Raw genomic sequence first — 23,234 nt, 5'->3', positions numbered from 1 at the left:
TCCAAAAGGCCCCGATTCCAACAAAGAGAAATGATTGCCAAGGTGCAGCGGCAGGCAGTACTTCAACGTCGGTTAGGCGAAAGACTCCTGGCCCAGCGGCGTCCATTGCCATATCTCGTGCGGCGGCATTCAGGACAGCTGTACCACTACTACACGTGAGTAACGCATGGCAGCCAGCTCCGAATGCCAAACACGCTTGGTGAGAAAAGCTGCCGCGGACACCCGCAAACGCATGCGATGCCAAAGACAAAGGGAGAGACGCAGACTAGTCTCGCACGATGAAAAGGGACACAAACACTGCCGCCGCATATAAAAACGCAGTCGCGGCAAGTTTGCGACCTTCGTTATGTAAACTTGCTGCGCAGTTCGCCGAGCGGCTAAAGCTGTGCTGATAGCAAGGGGAGACTAGCAACTGCACAGAAAAGAGAATGCGGGAATGACAAATGTGGAGTGGAGATGGAAACATGTCAATTTATCAGGCGCTGCAGAAAGTCACGCCATGAGCAGGCAAGCCTCCCAGAAGTGTCAAACGTACAATGAAATGAAACAGCGAAAGGGACGAGCATCCGAATGACAGGGTGCGGAAAGAAAAAAAATAAAAGGGGGCTGATCGCTATGAATGCAAACCAAGTAAGAAGCGCATCACGATCGTGTTTGATGGACTGGACATCTCCGGAGTCCGCAGGCATGTCGGAAAGGAATACTTGTGCCGAAAATGAAAATTGCTTTTGAGGACAGGAAAGGCGAAGTATATGTCCCACTTCTGGGTGAAAACCTGAAAGAGGTACCGTGGTGGAAGGCTCCGGAATAAATTACGTGTTAGAGCCATCCTACATAATCAGTAAAGTCGGCGAACGGTTATGTATATACGAGGGCATGCTGTGCATTAGCTTGAGTAAGAGGGCCCTTGCATGGAAAAAGTCTGCCAAGGACTTGGCGAGGGGAGAATTTTCCCACAGCGCAACCGGTACATCAGCATCGTTCTTCCCTGCATCTTAAAGCGTTCGATCAGTCTCTAATTCCTCGTATTGCACGTGCACGAATTAGATTTCTTTACCAGTTGTTCAGGAACCTCAGTTAGAGCTGATAATTAAGCGGGTCGCTGCCCGAAGCCTGGTTAAAATGTGTGGGTTTCTTCGAAACAGAAAAAAAAAAAAAAAAGCACGTTGAACGAAAGCCCTGTGAAGAGGAGAGGCGCGGTAGCACTCAGGCACTGCAGTTCGGAAGAGGAAGCCATTAGAAGAGAGGGCGCACCTGTCCCTGCAGCAGTCTCGTCGAGGAGTGCAAAACGTGCTCTCACTGATAGTTCTATCGGATAAACACCTACGAATATATACGCAAAACCCACTTTAATAAATAGAATGTGAAAATACGTGCTATCGCATGCCGCGAAATGTAGAGAACGAGGAATACTCAATCTCCAATAGTCGGTTAAGCCGAGCGTTCGCATTTGATTTCATTCCATACCGATACGCTTTCAGTAGATGCATTTGCCGACGCAGAACACGGAGGACACGAGCATGAGGTATGACGACGCCATGGCAAGAAAGGTTTCAGTAACAGAAAAGCTGACTTGAACTTCTACAGTAAACTCGCTCAACATAAGAATGTCGGCAAACGTAAAGAATTCCAACCTACAACTGTTCTCACAAATAATGCAATCAGTAACGCGCATTACATCCCCCCCCCCCCCCCCCTAAAAGCAGTCTACGGCTGTACCGAGCCGTTTGACACAATAAACTAGTTTCTCCCGTCTCGTCTACCCCCCCCCCCCTTTTTTTTTCTTCTTACAAATGGTAAGAAAACTGACCCGACCTTCCTTGATAATTATTTAGAAATTCTGTATTCTATTTCACCGCATAGGGGAATGATGAACCCCCAGTCTAAATCTGCGAAATATGAACCTGATATCAGTTCACAGGAAGTAAGCCAATTCTCCTCAAGTAACCTCTGAGCGTAAATCTACTTGGAAGCTGTGGATACCGTCCACACCAGCTGGTAGATTGCTCCAGATGCAAGCGTCAGTAAGAGCTGGAGAGGCGCGCCGTGGCGGCACGCAGCATCAAAATTATTTTCTCTTCTCAGTTCTTCGCATCTGTCTCTCGTTGCCCAACGAACAAAAAAAAAAAAAAGAAAAAAAAAACATAGAAATTTGCCTCGCTACGACAGCGATTACGCAGCCTAGCCTGCAACTAAATAGTTCCTCGTGTCACGTGACCGGGCTGAGGAACACTGCAGGTGCCAACAGTACAAGCCTAGAAGATGCCCAGACTCTGCAAGCTGTAAGGAAAGTGATTACGGTTTTCCACCACCAAACCGGCCACCACGTGCCCTTTACCGACGTTTCGCACTCCAGCAGCTGAGCTACATTTTTTTGTTTTTCCTTACTTGGGACTACAGAAATTTTCAAAATGGCAACAGGAAGCAGAAAGGAATGGGACGAAGGGAGAGGATAGGGGTGGAGGTGGGGGAGTCCGATGTTTCGAGAAAGAAGACCGGATGGCCTTGCGCTTAGCAGAAGAGCTGCGCAGGGAAAGTACGAGGCTCGGGACGGTCCTAAAAAAACATCCGGACACAGCGCCTCTGTCCGCTCTATGTATCCGCACGTACTTCTCAATGGTGACTGTCTCAGATCGAGGTAAAGGGGATTTCCAAACTTTCCCTGGAAAGCTCGACCGGGGATCAGTGAACGTGGACGATCAAAACGGGGAATGTGCCTCTCAGATCCACTACAGTCACAGTCCGTGGGGGAGAGATGCATGGAAATGGAAGTATACAAACGGGATGGCGGCTTCTCGACACGAAGAGGTACACACGGCTGCAGGATATCCAGGCGTGCCAAGCTACTCACTCGCAAAGAGGCAGGACGCCGCTCCTGCTGTCTACAGCGCGTTAATTAATCTCATGTTCAACAAAACGCTGAGGGAAACGCACACGCGCACGTTTCAAACGCAAATAAGTGTTCTCTTCCGGAAGAGATGATGTCCCAGCATGGCACCTTGCTTCTTGCTCCCGAGTGCGATGTAAGCAAAAACCGACAAGTTATACAAGGGACGTTACATAACTGCTTAACGTAAATCTGGATGATGTGGCCGCACTCTTTTTGAATGCACTACGTTCCTGAAGATGGATCAGGGGAAGGGAATAATGCTAGATTTATACGGAGCAGATTAGCATGCACGGGGTAACCTTCATTCATACTTTTTTTCTTTCTTTTTTGCGAAATAACTCGCACGATTGATAGAGCCGAGCAATGATCCTGCTTGCGCCTAATTCCCGATTGGCCAACCAGATCGCAACGTCACGATCCACGTGTGCTGACGCGGGCCATTCAAATAGCGCTTTTGAAAGGTATCAGCCTAACCAGGTTAAACGCCTGATAGAGCGCAGCAAAATCGTGTAACGCTTGTAGTGCCTTCACACACACACGCTCGCGCACACAGAAAAAATCTGAGCAGATCGGATTCGAACCCTAAGAATTTCTTCTGGGAAAGTCGTAGCTATCGTCGCGGCCAATCGCCCCGTTTGCAGACTGCAACACAATCTCGCGCTGTGCATTGCACGTGGTCGTTTCCATCAAATTCCATCTGCGCGCAAAAGCTTTCGCACGCCCTATTCGGTTTAAGTACGTTACCTCCCCCCTCCCCCTTTTTTTCCATTTCCTCCTTTCCGAGAGCGCTTCGCTCGACGGTTTGCAACATGTTGACACGCAAATCACCTGCCCAAGACCATGCTATACAAGCCAACTACCGCGGCGCATGCCGGTCCTGTAAAAGCATGCAAGACTACAGGCCAGCAACCCGCACGTCAAGACTGGGTAAGGGCTTAAAAGAGGACACTCCCCGCGCTTCCTTTCCAACGCCAGAGGTCGGCTTTGGAGCAAACAATCGCAATCAGCACTCTAGCGGGTAATGCTATCGCTAGTTCCAATCAAGCAGCCGATGACGGCGACGACACAACTCCCGCCGCAGTGCGCACGAATGAATGAGAAAAGTGAGTGCTAACTAATGCTGGCCTTCGACTTCGTGGAGATCGACGACTTTTGCAAGTAGGCCAACAATGGGATGCGCGCGTGTTTGGCCAGGGTCGGAGAGGAAAACCAAACACGAAATCGTGCGCCCGCGGGCCGGTCTTGAAGCGTTCGGAGCAACTTCGACCCGTGCGACTGCGACGAGATCTTCACTGCCGTGAGCCCCCCCCCCCCCCCCCCCCCCCCCTTTTTTTTTGTTGTACTGCTCTGTCTGAACGATCGAAGCTGAGAGAGCAGACATCGACCGATGTGCAAACGCCATTGTCACTACCACGGGGCATCGTTCAATGCGAAGCAGCAAAGCCCGCCGAAGACTTTCCCGGACTGACCAGTACACGTTGAACGATAGCCTACACCCTATCTTGTGAAAACGTCCTCATTCCCGGCGGCAGAGAATGCATAGCCTAGGCTCAGGGCCTGTTTTTTTCTTTCTCTCAATCTTTTGCCCATCTGCTCTGCATTCGCACGATTCCCTTTCAATGGGACCGATTAAAGAAGCGCGCCCTTCCTGATCGCCACTGCGATGGATCAGTTTTCCGTGTTAACAAGGAATCTGCGCACTCTTCCAGCATGGAGAACGCGACGCGCTATTTGCGGGGGATGATCTCGATACAACTGCACTGTGCTCCATAAAAACGTGACCAGACAGCATATCGGCGAGATATACATGCGTGTATTGCTCTTTAAACGCGATTCACTGTAATCGCTAGTTTCGCTCCGGGAGCGCACGAGGTATGCGCCGCACGATCGTAGTGAAATGAACAGATGGAGGGCGACCGTAGTAGCTGATGCTTCCACGATCTTTGAGAAAAACCGATGACATCTTGATCCCCGCGAATACACGAGGCCCGTCAAAGACCGTGCACAGTGTCAGCGCTGGATTCCTATAACCATGTAGCACGCAGTCTTTCGGGGTGGCCCACTTAAGCTACAGCGGACTCACGTTTTCTTACACATTCTATGTTGCAGTTAAGACCCCCCACCCCAGCAAAGCCGTATGCATGACGCGCCTGCCGTGAACGAAAAAAAAAAAAAAAAGTTACCGCATTTCTCTTCGCGCTTTTCGTTTCCTAAGAACAACAACAACAACACAATCCACTAATATAACGCCCTGAGAACTGTAGAAGGCTATCAAGATAGATGGTGTTAGTGGCATTGATGCCACGGCGGGACAGGGTCCGCCACAGTCGCTACTTGGCTAGAAATTGTATTGCCCATCTGTTAGAAAGGGCAAAGCCTCACAACCAATCCGCCCCGCCATGGTGGTGCAGTGGTTATAATGCACTCGACTACTGTGCCCAAGAAGGCGGGATCGAATCCCGGCCGCTTTTCGATGGAGGCGAAAAGCAAAGTGACCGTGTGCTGTGCGATGTCAGTGCACGTTAAAGAACCCCAGGTGGTCGAAATTTCAGGAGTCCTCCACTATGGCGTCTCTCATAGCCTGAGTCGCTTTGGGACTCGGGCTACGAGTCCTAAAGCGACAAAAAAAAAAAAAAAAATCACAACCAATCCATTAACTCATCCCGGCGCATGCATTGTTCAAATCCTCCACTACACAGCTGATACTCATCCGACAGCATGTACAAAAAAATGCAGAGGTTCAACTATCCTTGAACCAAGTTTCACGAGCGTTAACCATCGGCCGCAGCAGGTGCTCGCGCCGCTTCGATCTTGGCTCGCATCCGCGCTTGGTAAGCTTCTCGGGCGCATTTTACAATAGGAACAAAATTTTGATTATTCAGGAGCCCTCCACCATGCAACTCTTTCTGTCTATCTTCTTTCAGTCCCTCCTTCCTCCCCTCCCTTGGGGCGCGGTTCAGGCGTGCACCCAGACGTGCGAGAGATACTGTGCGTTTCCTTCCCAACACCCTGAGACCGGTGTTCGTATGGAGGCTGCCTGGACTATGCCGTCTCCACTGCAGCTGGCGCGCGGCGTACGAAGGCTCATGGGAGGTATACTGTTTGCGATGACATAGCTCGTACACTAGCGTAAACTATAAGCTCCGACTCTGGTAATAATTTTGAGCTGCGTAGCACGCCGAATCCTTTGATACCACCCCGAATCTTCTGCGTGCACATGAAATAGGTGATTCACGAATTTTTATACGAGGGTGGTGCTAAGTGGCCCGACTTCGATGGTTCACAAACCGGAGTACTATATATAACGGAACGAAAGTGTAAAGTTGTACTGCAGCACACGAGTGCAGCCGATGTATCACAAAAACGCGACGAAAAACGCTCTAAAAACCACGCAGCCCGAGCAAACTAAAACACCGACATCAATAATTGTCCGGCACATCTTTCGGGGCTTCGCTGTTTGCGCCCGCCTAGACACCCGATTGAAACAAGCACCCGGAAACTATTCACCAACATACAGAGAGTTGTAGAAACAAATTTTCAAACAAAACGACACACCCGACAGTAGATTCACGGCCCTTTGCTCCAAATATACTTGGATGCCGCGATTACAGTAACAGCATGCATTAGGCTAGGTCTTTATCGGCACCTGCCTCAATGCGTCCCTTGGCGATAGCTTTCTTTCACGCCCCCCCCCCCCCCCCCCCCCCCCATACCAGTAAGTCGGCCTTCGCGTTGCTATCGCCTTTCACTGCCTGCCGAGCTAGCTGTACGATGCGCGGTCCGCCCTACCGTTGGTTCATTCAAAGAATGCATCGAAGTGCCCAGGTTGCACCGAGATCAGTTCCTATACGCAAACGACAGACAGGGCTACACAAAAGCGCCGGTGTGGCTTCATGCAGCCGTGCGTGCAGAATGAACGCCGAACGACACTATGACTCATAACAGAAACCCGCAGGCATCTAGCACGAGCAGAAGGTCTAGAATACGGCCTCTGCGCGAGCTCTATGCCCACTGTCGAGCGAGCCATTTAATCGTGCACCAAGCTGCCGACCAGGCACTGGCCGTGATGCGTGAGAAAGCGTGTGCGATGAGCTCACCTGTCGTTCGTGTCGCTGAGGCCCATGGCTGACAGCGCGGCCGAGAACCAGACACGCTTCTTGACTGACGGCGCGGAAGCGGCGACGTTATCCGCAACTTTCAGCGCCGATCGCAGACTGTTCGGTTCCGTCGCTGCCGGCCCGGTGTACGCATCCAAGAATCGCATGCACGCGAGAGTCGCAAGTCTGTCGCCGCGCCAAAGCCACCAGAGTCACCGCGTCAAAAAGCGGAGCGTAAACACACGCGCGCACACACACGCGCAGTGTTCACATCATGGAAAGCGCGCGCGCGATAGTTAGGACGCGGAACCGCAAGAAGCCAGAGCGCGCGCCGAAGTCTAGCGTCGCAAATCAAAGGCGTTGCGCCGCATAGCAGCGCGTAACCTGCCGAAACGAACGCCGCCCGACGAAAGGTGCGCGCAGCGATGTGGCTCGGCCAGCGGCCCGCGAAGTTTTTCCCGCTGCCGAGAGTTGGTCGGTGCCGCCAGCAGAGCGGAAGGGAACAAGAAGAAAAATAAAAAAAAAAAAGGACGCTAAACGCAACACGACCCAGTTAGAGGTCACGTGGCCTCGCGTGCACCCTCTCTCCGTTCGCGGCCGATTGTTCCGGCCTCTGTCGGCAGACGAGAGAAGCGCAGGGGAGGAAGAGAAGGTGAGAGGGGAAAAAAAAAAAGAAAAAAAGAGCCATTGTTCCTGCGTTGACCCCATACACTTCGCCATTCAGGAGTTTATCTCGGTTCTTCAGCGGAAATGTTTGACTTGGCCGCCGTAGTAGTGCTCGTTGGCACTGTTGAAACAAACGAAGAATACCAGTGCTCTGCGTGAAAAAAAAGAAAAACAAGGTACCATGTTTTCGTGACCGGAAGAAAGGGAGCAGAAATCGTAGAAGCCAGGAAGAACACAGACTAAACAAATATCGATTTGTCTTCCCTCAAAATGACATACAGGCGACCCGACGCGTAAACAACGATGTGCGAAGGCGAAACACAATAAAGGCTGCCTAAGCGCCGTCTTCTAGAAACAAAATGCCATAGGCGAAAAAGAAATTGATCAGCCCAAATTAGGGAACGGACTCGACCAGACAAAGGCGCATTCACAGGGCGCTTAGGAAACAAAGAAAAAAAAAAAGAGAGAGAGAGAAAAAAAAAGACCGTGCACCTGCACCTCGACCTACATTCATAAGTTCCGGGCCACTTTGAGTATGGGCAGAACAGTGTACCGGGTCGTGCTGGCGGGCTCATACTCGCGTCCTTGAACCGAAATAATATATAACGATTGCCCCGTACCAATTCTGTTCTTTTCCGCAGTCGGTCAGTGGTTGAGAAGTTGATGCATCTTCGTTATCTCCAGCCGACACAGCAAGTGATAACTATAAAAGGGCAGGAAGTGAAAAGAATTACCTCGACCCTCGTTACAAGGGGCGTCGCAAATTAAGACTGTACTGTCAGACTCAACCGGAACGAGCATATTACTTCTGCAGCTGTATTATTCATATGGACAGAATAGTATTTAAGGACACAAATCAAATGGTCAAAATGTATGCATGTGCCACACCAGACCTGTTTACGAGTAGAAGCCGGCCAGCAGTAGGCGAGGAGGACTGGGGGATGAGGGTATAACAGGGACCGAAGAGCAGCAATACAATAGACGGGGCAGCGCACAAAAAATAGGCATATAGGTCAGGATAGACGACAGGAGGGGTCGGAGCGGAAGCTGTATAAAAAGAATAATTATAAAAAAAAAAGTCTTGCTGGCGTATAGAAGAAAGTCTGTCTCAATTGTGCGAATGAGAGGGAGTTAATCAGAGGCGTACTTCCCGCTACAAGCAATTGATTCCTTGCAATAAATTACAGTTGTTAGTTTCCTGTAAATGGGTGATAACTCGATTATATTTCCCAAACGGTATCATGTCGGTCAATTAAATCGCTTTCACATTAGACGAAATGCTATGATTCTGCGCCACAGGCCGCATTTAATGTTTCAAAGAAATCACACACAGACTGTTTTTGCAGATTTTCTGTGGGCTTACCCGCAGAGCCTTATTTGAGGGCTAACTACAACGGAGCGCGGCGCTCCATGAGAGCTTCGACACTATCATCTAAACATTGCTCATCTATACGAGCTGGTAAGCAAGATGTCCATACGAAGTAACAATAACCTTCCCTCTAGCGCATACATTCAGGGAAATACTGATGCTTTTAAGAAATGTGGGAATATTAGTGACAACTTCGAAAAACAACGCGTCCTGAAGATAACTCAGTGTAACAAAATGTCACGCAATCCGCAATAGTTAATTCTAGTCCGAATAAATCTGTGCTGTGGTGAAAAAAATACGCAATAGTAATCGATCACTTTTCTGTAATTGTTCAGTTACTTTCCTGGGCCAGCAATTGACTACGTAGCTACATTTCACGAGTAATTGTCGTTGGAACCGGTAGCTTATTTTTCACAAGATCGGCGTGAATCTTTGCGGAAATGGCAGCGTATTTTTTGTAACAACTGTCTCTCTATATTTCCCATGCTGACAAAATGTACACTAGCTGACAGCTTGTGGGCGATTCCTCTGCCCGAGGGATGCTCACGACAAATACACAGCGGGCCGTGTAACAAACATCTTTAATCTCACAGGGGGTCGTCCAAGGCGGTGCGGGGTTGTCGTCCGGGGGGCTGCAGCCTGCGGGTCGTCTTCCGTGGAAAAGCGCCAGGAGCGAAGCAGGAACGAAGAGCAGGAGCGAAGAGCAGGAGCAAAAGAGGAGGGCGAGACGGCGGCGCGTGCCTTCTTTTATAGCCCCCTCGCGCGGGACCGGTTATCCCCGAACGAGCGGGGAGAGGGAAACAGGCAGCGCGCAGGGGGCATTGGGAAGTGGCGCGGCCTTCGAATGCGCGGCGCGCCACGGGCCCTACAAGCTTCACGACGACTAATCAAATAGGCAAAAGCGCAGCACTGGCACTGGAAAATTTCAACGGCAGAAAAAAGTATCTGAAGCGTGTAAAGGCCAATTGTGCAATGGAAGGTGTTCTTTTGTTCTCCGCGCCTCGGAGTTTTTTTTTTATCAGTCTCTTCAAGACTCGGCAAAACTTCCAGAGCGCAAAAAGCGTAGAACAGGTTCCACCATAACGTGCCTCTGACACTGCTCTGGTCAGCACACGTGCAATTATTAGCAGACGCTATTTGCGATGATTCCTCTTGCGACTCGTCATTTTCACACCGATGTGCATCAGAGTCAGCGAAGCGCATTGCTTGCTAGCTATCAGCCTTGGCGTACAGCGTATAACGCGCTCTGGAGACCAGTGACACAAAAGAATTAAAGAGGCTGCATCGGGAAAATCATCGTTACAAAATTCGGACTCAGGTATTTGAAGCAATGGGCCGTGCGCCTATGGCGAAGGGAGGTGATGTACCGGAGATTGAGGGCGCCCAGGTAAACAGTCTCTGATGTCGTTCTCTGAATCGTAAGCGGTGCACGCATGACTTTAAACCACGCGATTCTGTTTCGCCGACCGAAGCACAGGTATCTACTGAAGAATCGAATCGCCGCTGCCGAATAGGCGCTGACTGGTCAGCCTTCTCCATCACACGGTGCTTGCAACTGCTTAGATTACAGTCACACCTTCCCAGCACGGTGTTCTATGCGTCGGGATAGACACGGAAGCCACAAGAAGGTGATTTGGATCGGGTTTACCAGGATTTAACGCCCCGAAGCGGCTCAGGCTACGAGAGACGCCGTAGTGAAGGGAATCAAAATAACTTCGACCACCAGGGGTTCTTTAATGTGCCCAGCTGACTTCGCACACGGACGCCTTGCGTTTCGACTCCATCGAAAAGTGGTTGCCGCGGCCGGGATTCGATCCCGCGTTCATGGGTTCAGTGGTCGAGCGCCCTAACCACTGAGCTATCGCGACGGGGGAAACAACTTTATATAGACTGTTTGTACGACCTAGCAAGGTATATATAATAAAAAATAGAAGCTAGAGAAAAAAACGCTTAATTTGCACAAACGTCCAATCACTTTTGGCTTATCCTGATCAATCTCAGCACACCTCCAAAGTTGCAGTGAAGTGGAGAGGGCGAAAGCGGTGCTCGCTCGTCCGTTTCTATCGGAGCCGTATATGCATAGCCCCGCGCACCGCGACGTGACGGTAACCTTCGTACGTGCCGGTGGCGCAAAGTGACCACCCTCCCCGGAGGCGGCTATCGTCCGCAGGACTACAGTCAGACAGTCAAGGATATAGCGGTGAAATTCCTCAAAGGAAGCCGCCCAACCAATGGTATACGACAGAGGGGGATCTCCCAGTAACTGAGGCGCAAAATAATTTTTTCCGCTCTCGTACAGTAGATGACAAATGGCATTGCAACTTATGGGCAGGTTTGGCGTGCCTTGGTTGCTCTTTCACGACGGAAGGGGCAATTAAGCAGCTTCCTGAATGGCGGAACTTCCGTGAGGAGAAATGTGAAATTCCGTTTGCTCCATCGGCGTAACAGATGTGAACAGGGTTCATAGTGACCAAACATTATGTCGCGTTTTACCACACATTGCAAATCAGCATCGGCCCTCGAGTAAACGCAGTGTACACATTGAATCTGGAATTCCTCAGTATGGTGAAAAGGGAATGTGGATATCGCGAAGACAAGTATAGCAGGGTTTCTAGCAAACAACTATTTTCAAAATCTCCGACTTTTCCAGGTTTTCCCTGATAGTTTCAGTTTAAATTTCCTGACGAATGAAGAGACTTAAAAATTTAGCTGCTGATGATAATGAGCACAGGCGAATAATGCACAACAAAAAACTATTTATTAATCATTATCTGCAATTCACAATATTGAAGATATTTTCATTGGTGTTAATGGCCGTTAAGAACGTCAAACGTTTAGTGAAAATTAAAAGCGCACTGATGCCAGCCTCAGAGCATGTGCGCCGCCCATCCCGCAAAAATCTGAGCCAATCCAATCAAATATGACTGCGCGCGCGCGCTTGGCAGAACAGATCGCCGATCGCTTTCGTGCTGGCCACTGCCATTAGAATCTGCTTGAATAACATACATGTTGTGCGCCTGCTTAAAATGAAAATGCACTGCAGAATATATCAGGCCATTTTTTTCCCTGACATTAGCGAAACATTCGATGGTTTCCCTGACATTTCACTGATTTTTCCCGGCGCATGAAACTTCCCTGACAATTCCCGGTTTCCCCGGTTGCTAGACACCATAATAGTCCATAATAGTCTCCCAAACTTCCCCATCGTGATGTGGAGATATGACAGAGCGCAATATCGCGTGGAGACGGGGACAATGAGGTGAACCCGTAAACGAACAACGGTTTCGCGTTTTAGCTGGGCGGGTTTTTCGCGAATTTTGGCGGTGTGCCTTTGCTGCATTCAACCACTGTCGAACTAAGCGGCTCAGAACACCATTTTGCGTATTATAATGAAATAAAGCGATTATTATCATAACAAAAGCCGACGGGACATTGTCCTTTTATTTGCACATTTCGTTCCTTTCTACATCGTGCATTTCGCGACCCCCCCTTTCTTATTGGCGCCATCGAGTGCTTTCCCTCGAAATTCACCGCGGCCGAAGTTCGGCAATGACGCCTCACGCTGCTCGCCTGGCGCCTCCGGCAGTGTACTGGTAAATAGGATCCGTTCTCTCAGGGGCGCCCATCACTTTCAAGTGGCCCTCCTCTTCGTTTCTCGACGCACTCGAAACGTCCCCCCCCCCCCCCCCTTCTGACGCGCACCCACAGCGTGCAAAATAAATCATCCCACTTGGGCGTCGAAAATCTCCCCCGAGACGTCTTCTCTCGACCCCACGGCAATCGGCGCAGCAACCGGCTCTGCCTTCCTCTCCGGCAGTGGGAACCGAGTCGGCGACCAGCGCGGATAGAGAGAGAGAGAGCATTCGAGGGCCCTATCGTTACGCGAATTACCGCCACGTTCGCACGCTGACACCGCGCGGACCAAAAAGGCGACGCGAAGAAACGAGGAGCGAGGCCATGCAAGCGGCAACAGCAGCCTCAGCAGCGCCACGCGTTCCCTCTCGACGTAGCCAGAAGCGTCGCCGATGGAGGTTCCCGCTCGTTAGCTGCACCCCGCGCGTGCCGCTGATACAGTAATGATGTCCATAAGCGGTCCCGCTATCTGGGCCACCGGTGAGGCGCCGCGAGGCCCGCACGCAACGCACCTGCGGCCAACCCGGCGCGCAAGGTGAGCACGAGCCCAGGCGATGCTACGCAAGGCGACCGTGCATGGAAATCGCTGGGCACTGAACCAGTGGGCAGGATAGCGGCATGCCACCTTTGAAGCGTGTCTCGCCAAACCTTGCCGCAACAGCCACGTTTCGACAGTGATCAATACGGTTCGAAATGACGACGCTACGGTTCGAAATGACGACGCTATGTCAGTAATTGCAGGAAGTTCTCACGGACGAGTGAAAGTATAAAACCTGATTAGGCACCCAATTAACGAAATAACTAGCGCATTATCGAAAGCAAGGTACTGGAAAATTAACCGACAGAAGGCATGACTATGAAAAGTCCCATCAGCCGAAATGCCACATTGTGACATCCGTAGTGAGCATCAGGGAAGCCTCCTCAATAAAGTGGATGTTGGGTGTCAGTAAAAATTAACCAGTGTCAGTACAAATTAACCACAATGAACCGGAAGTTCGAATTAACCATATACTCCACTGTTGCAAATGTCCCTTCGCGACACCAATACCACGAGAAGCGCGAGTTCACGGCCACATATCGATGAAGGTGCATAATAGAAACATCCGTGTGCACAGCGTCAGCGCTCGTGCATGGATCATGTTGTTTTTTTGTTGTTTTTTTGTATATTTTTCTCCTATTCGCACATGATTAAAGAAAAAAAAAAAGCGCGCATGGGTGCATGCGCGTGTGTTTCAGAAGCTGCCTCACCTGTTAATAAGTTTGTTAATAAAATTATTTGCAGTTAGTATACGCGCGAACTACGCTTTGCACACGACGGCGTCCAGGAACAGCCCAATTAGTTTTATCCTTGGTGAAGCAGTTTCCTCTTCCGCGGCATCAGCGGCGCGGTATCGCGCGCACCGAGCCCGCCTCCTCTCACAACCCCCCGTGTGAGCGGGGGGCGCGAAGCTCGATCCTCTCCTCGAATCTACGTGGCACACAAGGAAGCGCTCCGGGCTCCCACCGTTAACCCGTGTAATCCGGCAGGCCGGCCGTATACGCTTTCTCCGGTTCCGGGAAAAAGCGCGCGACGACGGGTGGAAGAAGAGGCCATTACGGTTGGCGACCCGCGCCATAACCCCTCGGCTGCACTGCGCGCGGCCGCGGAAACGCGGCCAAGCGGCCACCGCAGATGCACTCGTGGATCAGCCGACGTGCATTCATTGCTCGGACCAGTCGCTTCTGTGCACACATAAGGTGTACTGACGCAGCCACTGGCCGCGCGGAACAACAGCATGTTTCGAAATGTGCTCGGACGCCGACGCGAGTGTATACAGAACAAAGCCAAACCATTATACCACCTCAACACAAACATAAGAAGGAAAAAAAGAAACACCTCCGTCCTCGAAGTTGAAATATGTAAGACAGGGCAAACGCGAGGGACGAACGAGGACGTCGTCTAACCCGCACGCTTTAACAAACTGAAGAACGCGCGCTGCGCGTTCACCGGCTGCATTTCACAACACGTCGCAGTATCAAGAAGGCGAACTGTCTTTTCACGCGCTTGTTTCGCGCGTTCCGGCAGCCAGACAGAACAGGTGGGACCGAGTGCAAGAGAAAAAAGCGGGGGTAATCGCATAAACCAGCTAGGTGAGTATATTTTGTCGTGGAAGTGAATATTTCACCCAGTAACCTAATCTCTATGGCAAGTCTATCGGTCAAGGTGCAACAGCGTTCGTTAGCTTCACGGTCTAGCTTACAGCCCGTTCACTGCAACCCAAAATGCAACACATTTTATCTCACCAGAACACTCACATATAAAAACGAGGAAGGCTGTCTTTTATTCGACGACTGCACGACTGGCTATGAACGCACCCATAATATGAACGTCTACCGAAGTACAGCCCCACTTGCTACACACGGACTTAGTCATGCGACGTCGTGTGTGGCGTCCCTGTACACGAGGGTGGAAATTTATAGAGATAGAAATCTCGCGGGACTACGCTCGCAGTCACTCAGCGAATCGCCTCCGCCGATTGGCCCGGGAGGCGCCACAACGAAGAACCAGACGACGCTCGCCGTGACAAAGGCGACGACAGCGACGGCGGAGTCGTCGCCGAGTCCAAGGAAGTCGTTGCGCAAGCGGCGGCCAAATGGAAAACCCAGCCGGCCCTGCGGCGACGGTGCTGCGCTGGGGCGCTATAAATAAGCGGCCGTCGAACAACGAAATGGGTGCAGTGGGATAGGAACCGTTTTCGACGCAGTGGAAAGGAAAGCAAAGAAGAGAAGCGAAGCAACCGGGCATCGCACCGAGTCCCATCTTAATCGGACGCGCTCGATCAGGCGGCGACGCCGTTGCCCCAATCCCGGATAAGTGCATCGCCAAGAAAAAGGCTCCTTTTTTCCACTACGGGAGCGGACCCAGCAGCCCACTTGCAACCCAGCGCCACTGACAGCGCGCGAGCCGGATTGCCCAAGCTGCGCAACCACTGAGCCGCCCTTCCACGTTGAGAGCCATCCTTTTTTTCTTCCCTTCGCGGACAGCGAGAGTGGAATGCTGGTGAGCCGGGGCGACGGCCCGCGGGGAAGTTACACACGTTGCATCTGGCAGCCTTCCATTCGTGCCTTATGTGACAGCGACGGATCACCGTTGTTACAGGGAGAAGGGAGTGCTGCCGCCACTTGTAAGCTTAGGCGCACACTGAGGGGAGAATGCTGCCGATGGCGAGGCGAATCCTTTTCAAAGATGGCTTATCGCTCCTAACGGGGATGGTCGTTTGTGCCGAGGTTAGATGATGAGCGGCTTAGCGTATTCCAGTTTTAAAGTAAGCAGTGCCCAGCAGCCTAAACGTCGATAACTGATGATAAAAAAGGCAAGAGACTGCGGCAAAAGAGCTACGGAAGGTATAGTGCTATGATTTCTCCACGTATCACCGGTTCTGAAATAATTTTTCTCCTCGGTAAAGGGGACGCAAAATCTCAAGAATTTATAACTGTAACTCGATGAAAAAAGAAAGAAAGAAATGACGCGTTAGAGATTTTTTTTTTTTTTTTTTGCAGTGACTTGCCATAAATAAAACATTGATAGCAGGAATTCGCTGTCTGTTCTTGTAAGAGCCACGCCCTACTAAACCAACGCCAGTCCCGCAACCCGAGTGAAACGTCTGGATATTGCTTATGAACGCAATCTGTTCTTTGAAACATGACGATCACCAAGGATTGTATGAAAGAAGGCAGCGTTGTTTACGAGACGTTTCCATCGTGGCTCGTGGTTGTGAATTAAACCCGGTTACCCTAAAGCAGTTGTATGATGGAGGAAGTCTACTTTGAGGTCAATACAGCATGGCCTCGTAAATAGTAGCACTCGCGCCACTAGAGCCCGTACGTGGTTCAGTGATCGTCTGTGCGTGATGTCGTCGCCTCTCTCTCTCTCTCTTACTGACCACGCCACGCAACACTAAACAAAACTCGATACGACCGCATCAACGCGAAACGGCAGGCCGACTATGCGTAAGAATGTTTCAAGCGATGCGTTGGAACCCGCGCGCGAGGACCGCCAGAAAAGCAAATGTAGAAGAAAAAGACTCTCACTACGCCAACGCATCCACATCACTACAACCCCTCTTTCTTCAAACAGACCTGCAGCACTCCTTGCCGCTGCACTGATTTATTGTGCGGTATACCCGTCTCTGCGTTCGTGGCAAGGAAGCACTTTCATTTTATGGAGTTGCTTTCCACTTGCTTTCAAGTGGGGCTGGGCCCGGGGGCATCAACGTCTTTCAGGGTCTTTACGACTGCCGCAAACGCCCGCGCGCGGCATAAACAATCCGTCCATGTAGGCGCTCACTAGCTGGTCCGGTGAAAACAATGTTGCCGCGAAACCACGTGCCGGTCAGAGCAACCCAAGCGCGAGCGACGCTAACAACGGTCCACACAAAGGAATTAAGCTCGTGCGCCCCACTCGGCAAGTATCTACTGTGCCTTCCCTCGGAAGAAGTAACCCAGGTAACAATACCGGGTAACTGCTCGTTTCGTTGACACCGGCGAGATGGGAGGCGCTGGCCTTGCGTGGCACCGTCGAGAATTAGTCACAAGTGAGGACGAAATACAGGCCCCGACGAAGGCTGCTGTCGGCGAAGGGCACTATTTTTCTTATTCATTTCTACTGCCCATGGTTATGGTGGGCAAGAGAAATGAAAAAGCGTTTTCCAACTTGCTTTTTCTTTCTCGCTTTTTATTACTGCACTAACGTCCAGCCTTAAGCGCGTAAATGCGTAATCAATGAGTAGCTCTCCAACGTGGAAAATAAAGCCCGCGCTTTGTACAGGCTGAAAACCTCGTGCCTCTTTCAACCCAAGGCTGCGGCAGACGCAGGTCGCACGCAAAGTCGCAGGTCACCCTCGAGGAGGCAAACACAGGCCCAGATGCGCCTCGCTGTTCGAAAGCGGTCCGAAGGAAAGAGTGGACCCTCGTGCGCGGAGAAGCAGCCCTCTTCTTCGGAGTGACTTGGCGAGCGTCGAGGGCGCGGTTATTAATCACCCGCCCAAGGTCCAGTATCAGAGAAAAATGGCCTCTCAGTTCCCTTTCCCAGTCACTCTGCCGACGGTGGAGCCATAGAGACCTGAAACACCTCGCTTTACCATTCTGGCGCACACCGCTGAAAAAACAGAGCCGGGAGAGCTTTCAGATTAAAAAGGAGAGGGAGAGAGAGAGACGTCAACCCAAAAGCGCACAAGCAACGGAGGAGGCTTCATCGCGCCCTAGACGCCATTTTTCTCCGCTTAATTGACGCGTAACACGGCAGGCTTCAAGACGAAACAAGCGCAGAACAAGGGCAAGAAAACGGCGCAACCTAGAAAAGACAGAAGCATAGAGGGGAACGTGCGTCGAAATCGTCGAAATCTCCACACGAAAAAAAAAAAAAAATCTGCACGCATCGGCAGAGAATAACCTCGTACTGCTGACGCTCCACTCAAAAATCACGCGCTGCAATCACGCTTGGTCAGGTTATGCAAACACAAGAAACGCCGCCGGGAAGGGCTTCAGACGGGTGAGCCGAGACTCGAGAAAGAAATGTGCGATAAGGAAAGGAAGAAGAAGAAGAAAAAAAAAAACGGGCCACACAGGACGGGTGGCCTCACGAAATATAGTACGCGTAATGTACGCGTCGAACGTGCACACAAGCACATACTGCGGACATGAGGCAGAATCGCTTCGACTTTTTTTTTTTTTTTCTGTCTCTTAGGCGTGAGAAATGAGCTTTCGCGAGACGAATGGCTTTCTTTTCTCAAAGTGCGCGTTTTGTATTCGCAGCAGGGCCAGGCACCGATTCGCCCTCTTCCGTGCAGCACCGCGGAAGGACAGAGCACGCGGAATGCGTGGCCTGTGAGCGTTGCTGCCAAGCGAGGCACGCCCCGAGCTCGTAGGGCTGTGCACCATTGTGCACAACGCGCCCCGGGCGGCCTTCTATCCTGTTCCGTACGAGCTAATGGAACGTGAAATTCGAAACCATACCGGTGGCACCGGGACCTGTCGGAGAAAAGGCGCGGATGACTTTGGGGAAAGACCGCGGCGAGTCAGCGAAGCGATACGAAGTGTGGTCTCTCGGAGTTCGCCATCGGCCGGTATCTGCGGGAAGCTCTGACCTCTTCAACGCTGAACAGAAGAATCGAGACGATGGTAACGGGGGAAGAGGGGGGGGGGGGGGGGGGGGGGGGGGCGATGAGGAGACGCCGTTATGCCCTCTCCCGTCCACCCACGCCACAGGCTGTCCCCACCGCTTCCAAATTGCTCAAGGAGCGAAGCATGCCAATGCGCATTCTCAGTCGGCACCCGTAGCCGCAAAATAATAAGAAATATATGAGCACACATAGAAAGAGAAATATGAAGATAGATTCGAGAATATTAAAAAGAGAGGGAACGAACGTTCGAAGAGTAAAATTTTTACTCGATACAAAAAAGAAAAGGAAGAGGTGCACAGGCATAACGGGATGGAGAGAATGGATGAACGGGAAGGGGTGGTGGGCCAAGAATTAGTTTTCTCAAGAGAAGGGGCCAAGGGCCATTCGGGCGACGGCGGCCTCATTCCTGCTCTCGGAAGGTAATCCGAGCTAGAAAACGGTCATAAAAAGAACAGGCGGAAAGAGCAAGAAAGCCGCGTGGATGTGTGCGCTGAGAAATGCAAACTAGAAACGCCGCTGAGGGCGATTGGGCAAACACAAGAGGAAGGCGGAGAGCGGGCAGCTTATGCTCGACGCTACGCGCGTGAACTGTTCAAGAGCGAGTTTCAAGTCAATCGACGAGCGAAGCGCATTTTCGAGGACCACTGTGGTTGAAAGTCCACAAAATATACGTTCGACGCAAACGGCCGCGCCATTCGGCAATAAAAAAAAAATATAATAAACGCCAAATTTCGCAAACGGAAATAATAAGCACCTCCCTTTTACTCCCCCAACCCAGGGAAAAAAAACAAAAAAAAAAAAAAAAAAAAACAAGCATTTGCACATATTAAGGAAAGTGCGTTTTTGCCCTTTCATGGAGCGCCTGAATTTCCGCTTGGTCATTTTCCAATGGAATATAACAAAGCCCTCCACAGCAGAACGCACGGCAGAACAAGCCAGGGCCAAGATTGAGCGTTGCGGAAAACAGTACACAAAATGAGCGTCCGCAGAAATCAGTCCACTTGCATGTCAAATTATTCGAAGCAAAAGCTACATTTAAAAAAGATGCCTATGTCGTTTACCTTTCGTTTACAGCTGCTTTTGCGCTTCATTATCGACTGGCGCTGACATTCAAGTAAAGACATTAGAAGGTAAATATACATTGATTATATATGAATATTGCTCACATACCCATTAATATTAAAAGCGTGAGTTACGGCAAACTATGTCCTTCGCCATTGATTGTTCAACAACAAAACGACAAAAATTACTGTACAAATCAAAATCAAAAGTTCATTGTTTCGATTGAATTCTGCCCCCCCCCCCCCCCCCCCTTAGAGCCACGCCCTGGGAACGCCCCCGCAAGCAGCGAAGTAAACGTGTAAAATTAAACGCCGTGCAAGAAAGTGCTCGCAGTTCATATCATGAAGGTGCATGCGGGTGAGCTTCTCTTGAGAAACCCTTGCGCCCGCAAGGCTCTTTCAAAAGCCTGTGCTGGGCTCAGACACCTTTAACGAGTGCACGCCGGCACGCTAATCTCTCTCAAAAGTTGGTTTTCTATGAGCTAGCTTTTTTATTATTACTATTCGCAGTTTTAAAACCCAGCGACCTTAAAAAAGAAAATCATTCGCGGGAAAAAACTTCCGCGGCCGGCGCCACGAAAAACGACGATGTTCATTTCCTTAATTTTGCTCTCACGAGAAAACACCGGAAGAAAAATAAAAAAAAATAAAAAAAAAGCGCACGTCCCAATGACCGCTCGCTGCGCCGAACATCGAGAAAGTGAAGAGCCATTCCAAGAGGCGTCATTTAAAATGGCCGGCCGATACACTAATGAATCCGAAGCGCCGACACGGCTTCCGTGCAGAGAGATCCGGCCGTATACGTGGTACGCCGCTCACGACAGCCCATTCCATTACCGGTGCCGTCTCATCGCCTCGCTCGTTCCGCGAAGAGAACACGTGGCGTCATTATTATCCTGCCACTAAACGCTCCAGGCCGTCACGCGCCTCGCTGCCGATAAGTGAAGACCATCGAGCGAAGCTCATGCGTTTGTGTCGGTACAGCGCCCAGTGCGATGTCGACGCGATAGCAAGCCGCGTTCGGCTCTGCGGGCCGTCACGCAGGGAAACAGGGCAGCACACTGGGCGAGAAAGCGGCAGACGAGGGGCAAATCAATTTCGCGGCGCGCGCGACGATTGATAAGTGCGAATTACTAATAAGGTCCAACAAAACGATAAGGCGCAAGCGTAAAATTAGCAGCCGCCATCATCGCACAAGGAACGAAGTTTTGTGTAAAAATAAAGACCACAGCGCGCGAAAATAAGCCTCGACCGTCGCAAATCGAAGATTCCGATAAGGCAGGGATCCGCGGTTTCATCTCGCTCTTCGAAGTACCAGAGCAGAGTTCAGAGAACATCGCGCACAGAACAAGGACACGAAAGCGTGGCTTATTTTGCCGTAGTTGTTGCAGTGTGTACAATACTTGTGGTATGACCAATAATGCTTCCATCTGTGCTCCTACATTTCCTTCCTCACCGAGACCTGAATAAGAGCCGAAAAGAGATGAGGAGGCTCTAGTCGAAGGTGCCACTTTGCTGGAATATAGGCCTCGTAGCTGTTGCTGTTTGCTAATGCCGCGTCCGGCTGCGGCGATCAAGTTCTCCAATAGAACAGCGCCAGGCGCGAACACCCTCCGGAAAAACTCCCCCTTACCATCAACCAAGGTAGCCAGACTCGGGAAAGAGCAAGGGGCCCCAAGCGAAGCGTAAAGCTACCCTGCAGTCCTTGCTGCCCTTTCTTATTCTTCGGAAGGAATGCAGGCGCATGTCGGCGTGTCGGTGAGAGGCGAGAGGTTGCTCGGAACCTATCAAGTTTGAAGCGAACGGATACGGCGGGCACAAGTCGCCGAGCAAACTTCGCCATCCACCCTCACTGTTGCAGCATACGTCAGTGACACCCGCCGTGACCGGGAATGTGAAAGCGCGATCCGATAAAAACTCGGACGGCCTACATGGATCCGGAAAGTGCCCTCAGTGCGTCATTTTTGTCAAATACCATGCCGGAAAGGTAATGCGCTTAATTAATGTGTACCTCCAAACGGATTCTGATTGCTCGACTTTCCACAGGTTAAGTGAGTGCTCAAGATCAAGGTCCCAAACGCCGGCGCCGTTCAGCGCGCACGGTGGGCCGGGATGGACCGGGTGCGCCGGCCCGGTTGATCGGTAACGTATCGGCAACCACTGGGTTGGAACTGCGCAGTGGACGCTGGGCGCCTGGAGACAGCGGCAGCCGCATCAACTCTGCGCACAGAAGCCGGACGCGTAACCAGAGCGCATCGCAAGCTGTGGCAGTTCGAGGTCACGCGGTCGACAAGAAAAAGCTTCAACGCCGCGAGAAACGCCCCCGCCATTCGCACCCAGCGGGCTGCGTCGGACAGCCCGATGAAAGCAACACTTTTAGACGGTTTCCATTTCAACCGCTTTCAAGGCAGGGCCGGAATCCTCGGAGGTGTGTCTGCTGTCTTCGCAGCACACCACGCCGAAACATGCATATTCCGTCGATCTGCCAGACACGCTTAAACACAACACCTATCCAGCGCACGAGGCTATCTTGCCAAGGAAAGTGAACTAAGTCCGAGTTCTAGCCCTAAATACTGCTCTCCCAGATGCACGAGTGCATGCCTGCAGAAGGCCGTCCTCTTGCATGCATCGCAGTGTGTTAGACGAATGGCAGGAGGAGCAGCGCTCTCCGATGTTTCAATTCGGATTCCTCTGCCTGTCCAGAAAATTCTGGTGGGCCACCGGGGATGAAAGCTGTCCCTGCAAGTTTGACGAGGCCAGGGGCGTACTTTAAAGAAGAGGAGCGTTCACTCCCTCCCCCCGCCTGAGTGAAACATTTTAATTACGACGACTGCGCTTAACTCCATGCTTTTCCACCAAAAAAAGTCCTACAATATACATGTTCGAATACTCCCTCAATCGCTCCCTCCAGGAATGACCCAAAACTTAGCTCTAGGGCACAGGGACAGGTATGTTACAGAGTAGAGCATACAAAGATTTGTTAAATATAAAAAATACAACAAGATGCAAGAAATCATAGCAAAGATCTGTATATGTGAATTAAATTACACTCTAAACACAAATTATTTTAGAAGTGAATGAAAAGGGAATAGTATGTCCTCTGGCACACTCCATAAAATGGGCAGAGTATGCTGACCAAGCTCTGATGCATAGCTTTCGATCACTAAATATACGGAATATCGCCGACAGAGGCTCAATTCGAATTTAACTGATATAATTAGCAATAAAGGGGCTTTTATTTGCGACACTAGAGGTCTTGAGGTTAGCAATTGGAAAATATTTAAACTTCGGTTGAAATTTAATTTGGACTCATTTCAACTCCCCACTCACTGACTCGAGAGTCATTTCGGCTCACTC

At 50.8% G+C, this 23,234-nt stretch overlaps 1 protein-coding gene across 4 annotated transcripts in view; it reads right to left on the bottom strand.

The window, feature by feature from the left end:
- LOC146204954 (ecotropic viral integration site 5 ortholog-like) overlaps positions 1–23,234 on the bottom strand; it is a 235,032-nt gene that overhangs the window by 138,466 nt on the left and 73,332 nt on the right. The window contains exon 1 of one of the 4 annotated variants that reach the window (XR_014704094.1): positions 6,988–7,464. The exons of 1 other annotated variant lie outside the window; for it this stretch is intronic. Coding sequence is in view for 2 of the 3 variants with exons in the window: in XM_084589639.1 (XP_084445765.1) it covers positions 6,988–7,154 (167 nt within the window). In the remaining variant the exon portion in view is untranslated. Of the gene's footprint in view, positions 1–6,987; positions 7,466–23,234 lie in introns of those variants that run through there. 2 more of the 4 variants (XM_084589639.1, XM_084589638.1) reach the window with 2 other exon arrangements.

Source organism: Amblyomma maculatum, chromosome 1 (assembly GCF_055883805.1).
Source record: "Amblyomma maculatum isolate TAMU_Amacu chromosome 1, ASM5588380v1, whole genome shotgun sequence".
Taxonomy (NCBI): domain Eukaryota; kingdom Metazoa; phylum Arthropoda; class Arachnida; order Ixodida; family Ixodidae; genus Amblyomma; species Amblyomma maculatum.
This window is presented reverse-complemented; position numbering and strand designations above follow the sequence as displayed.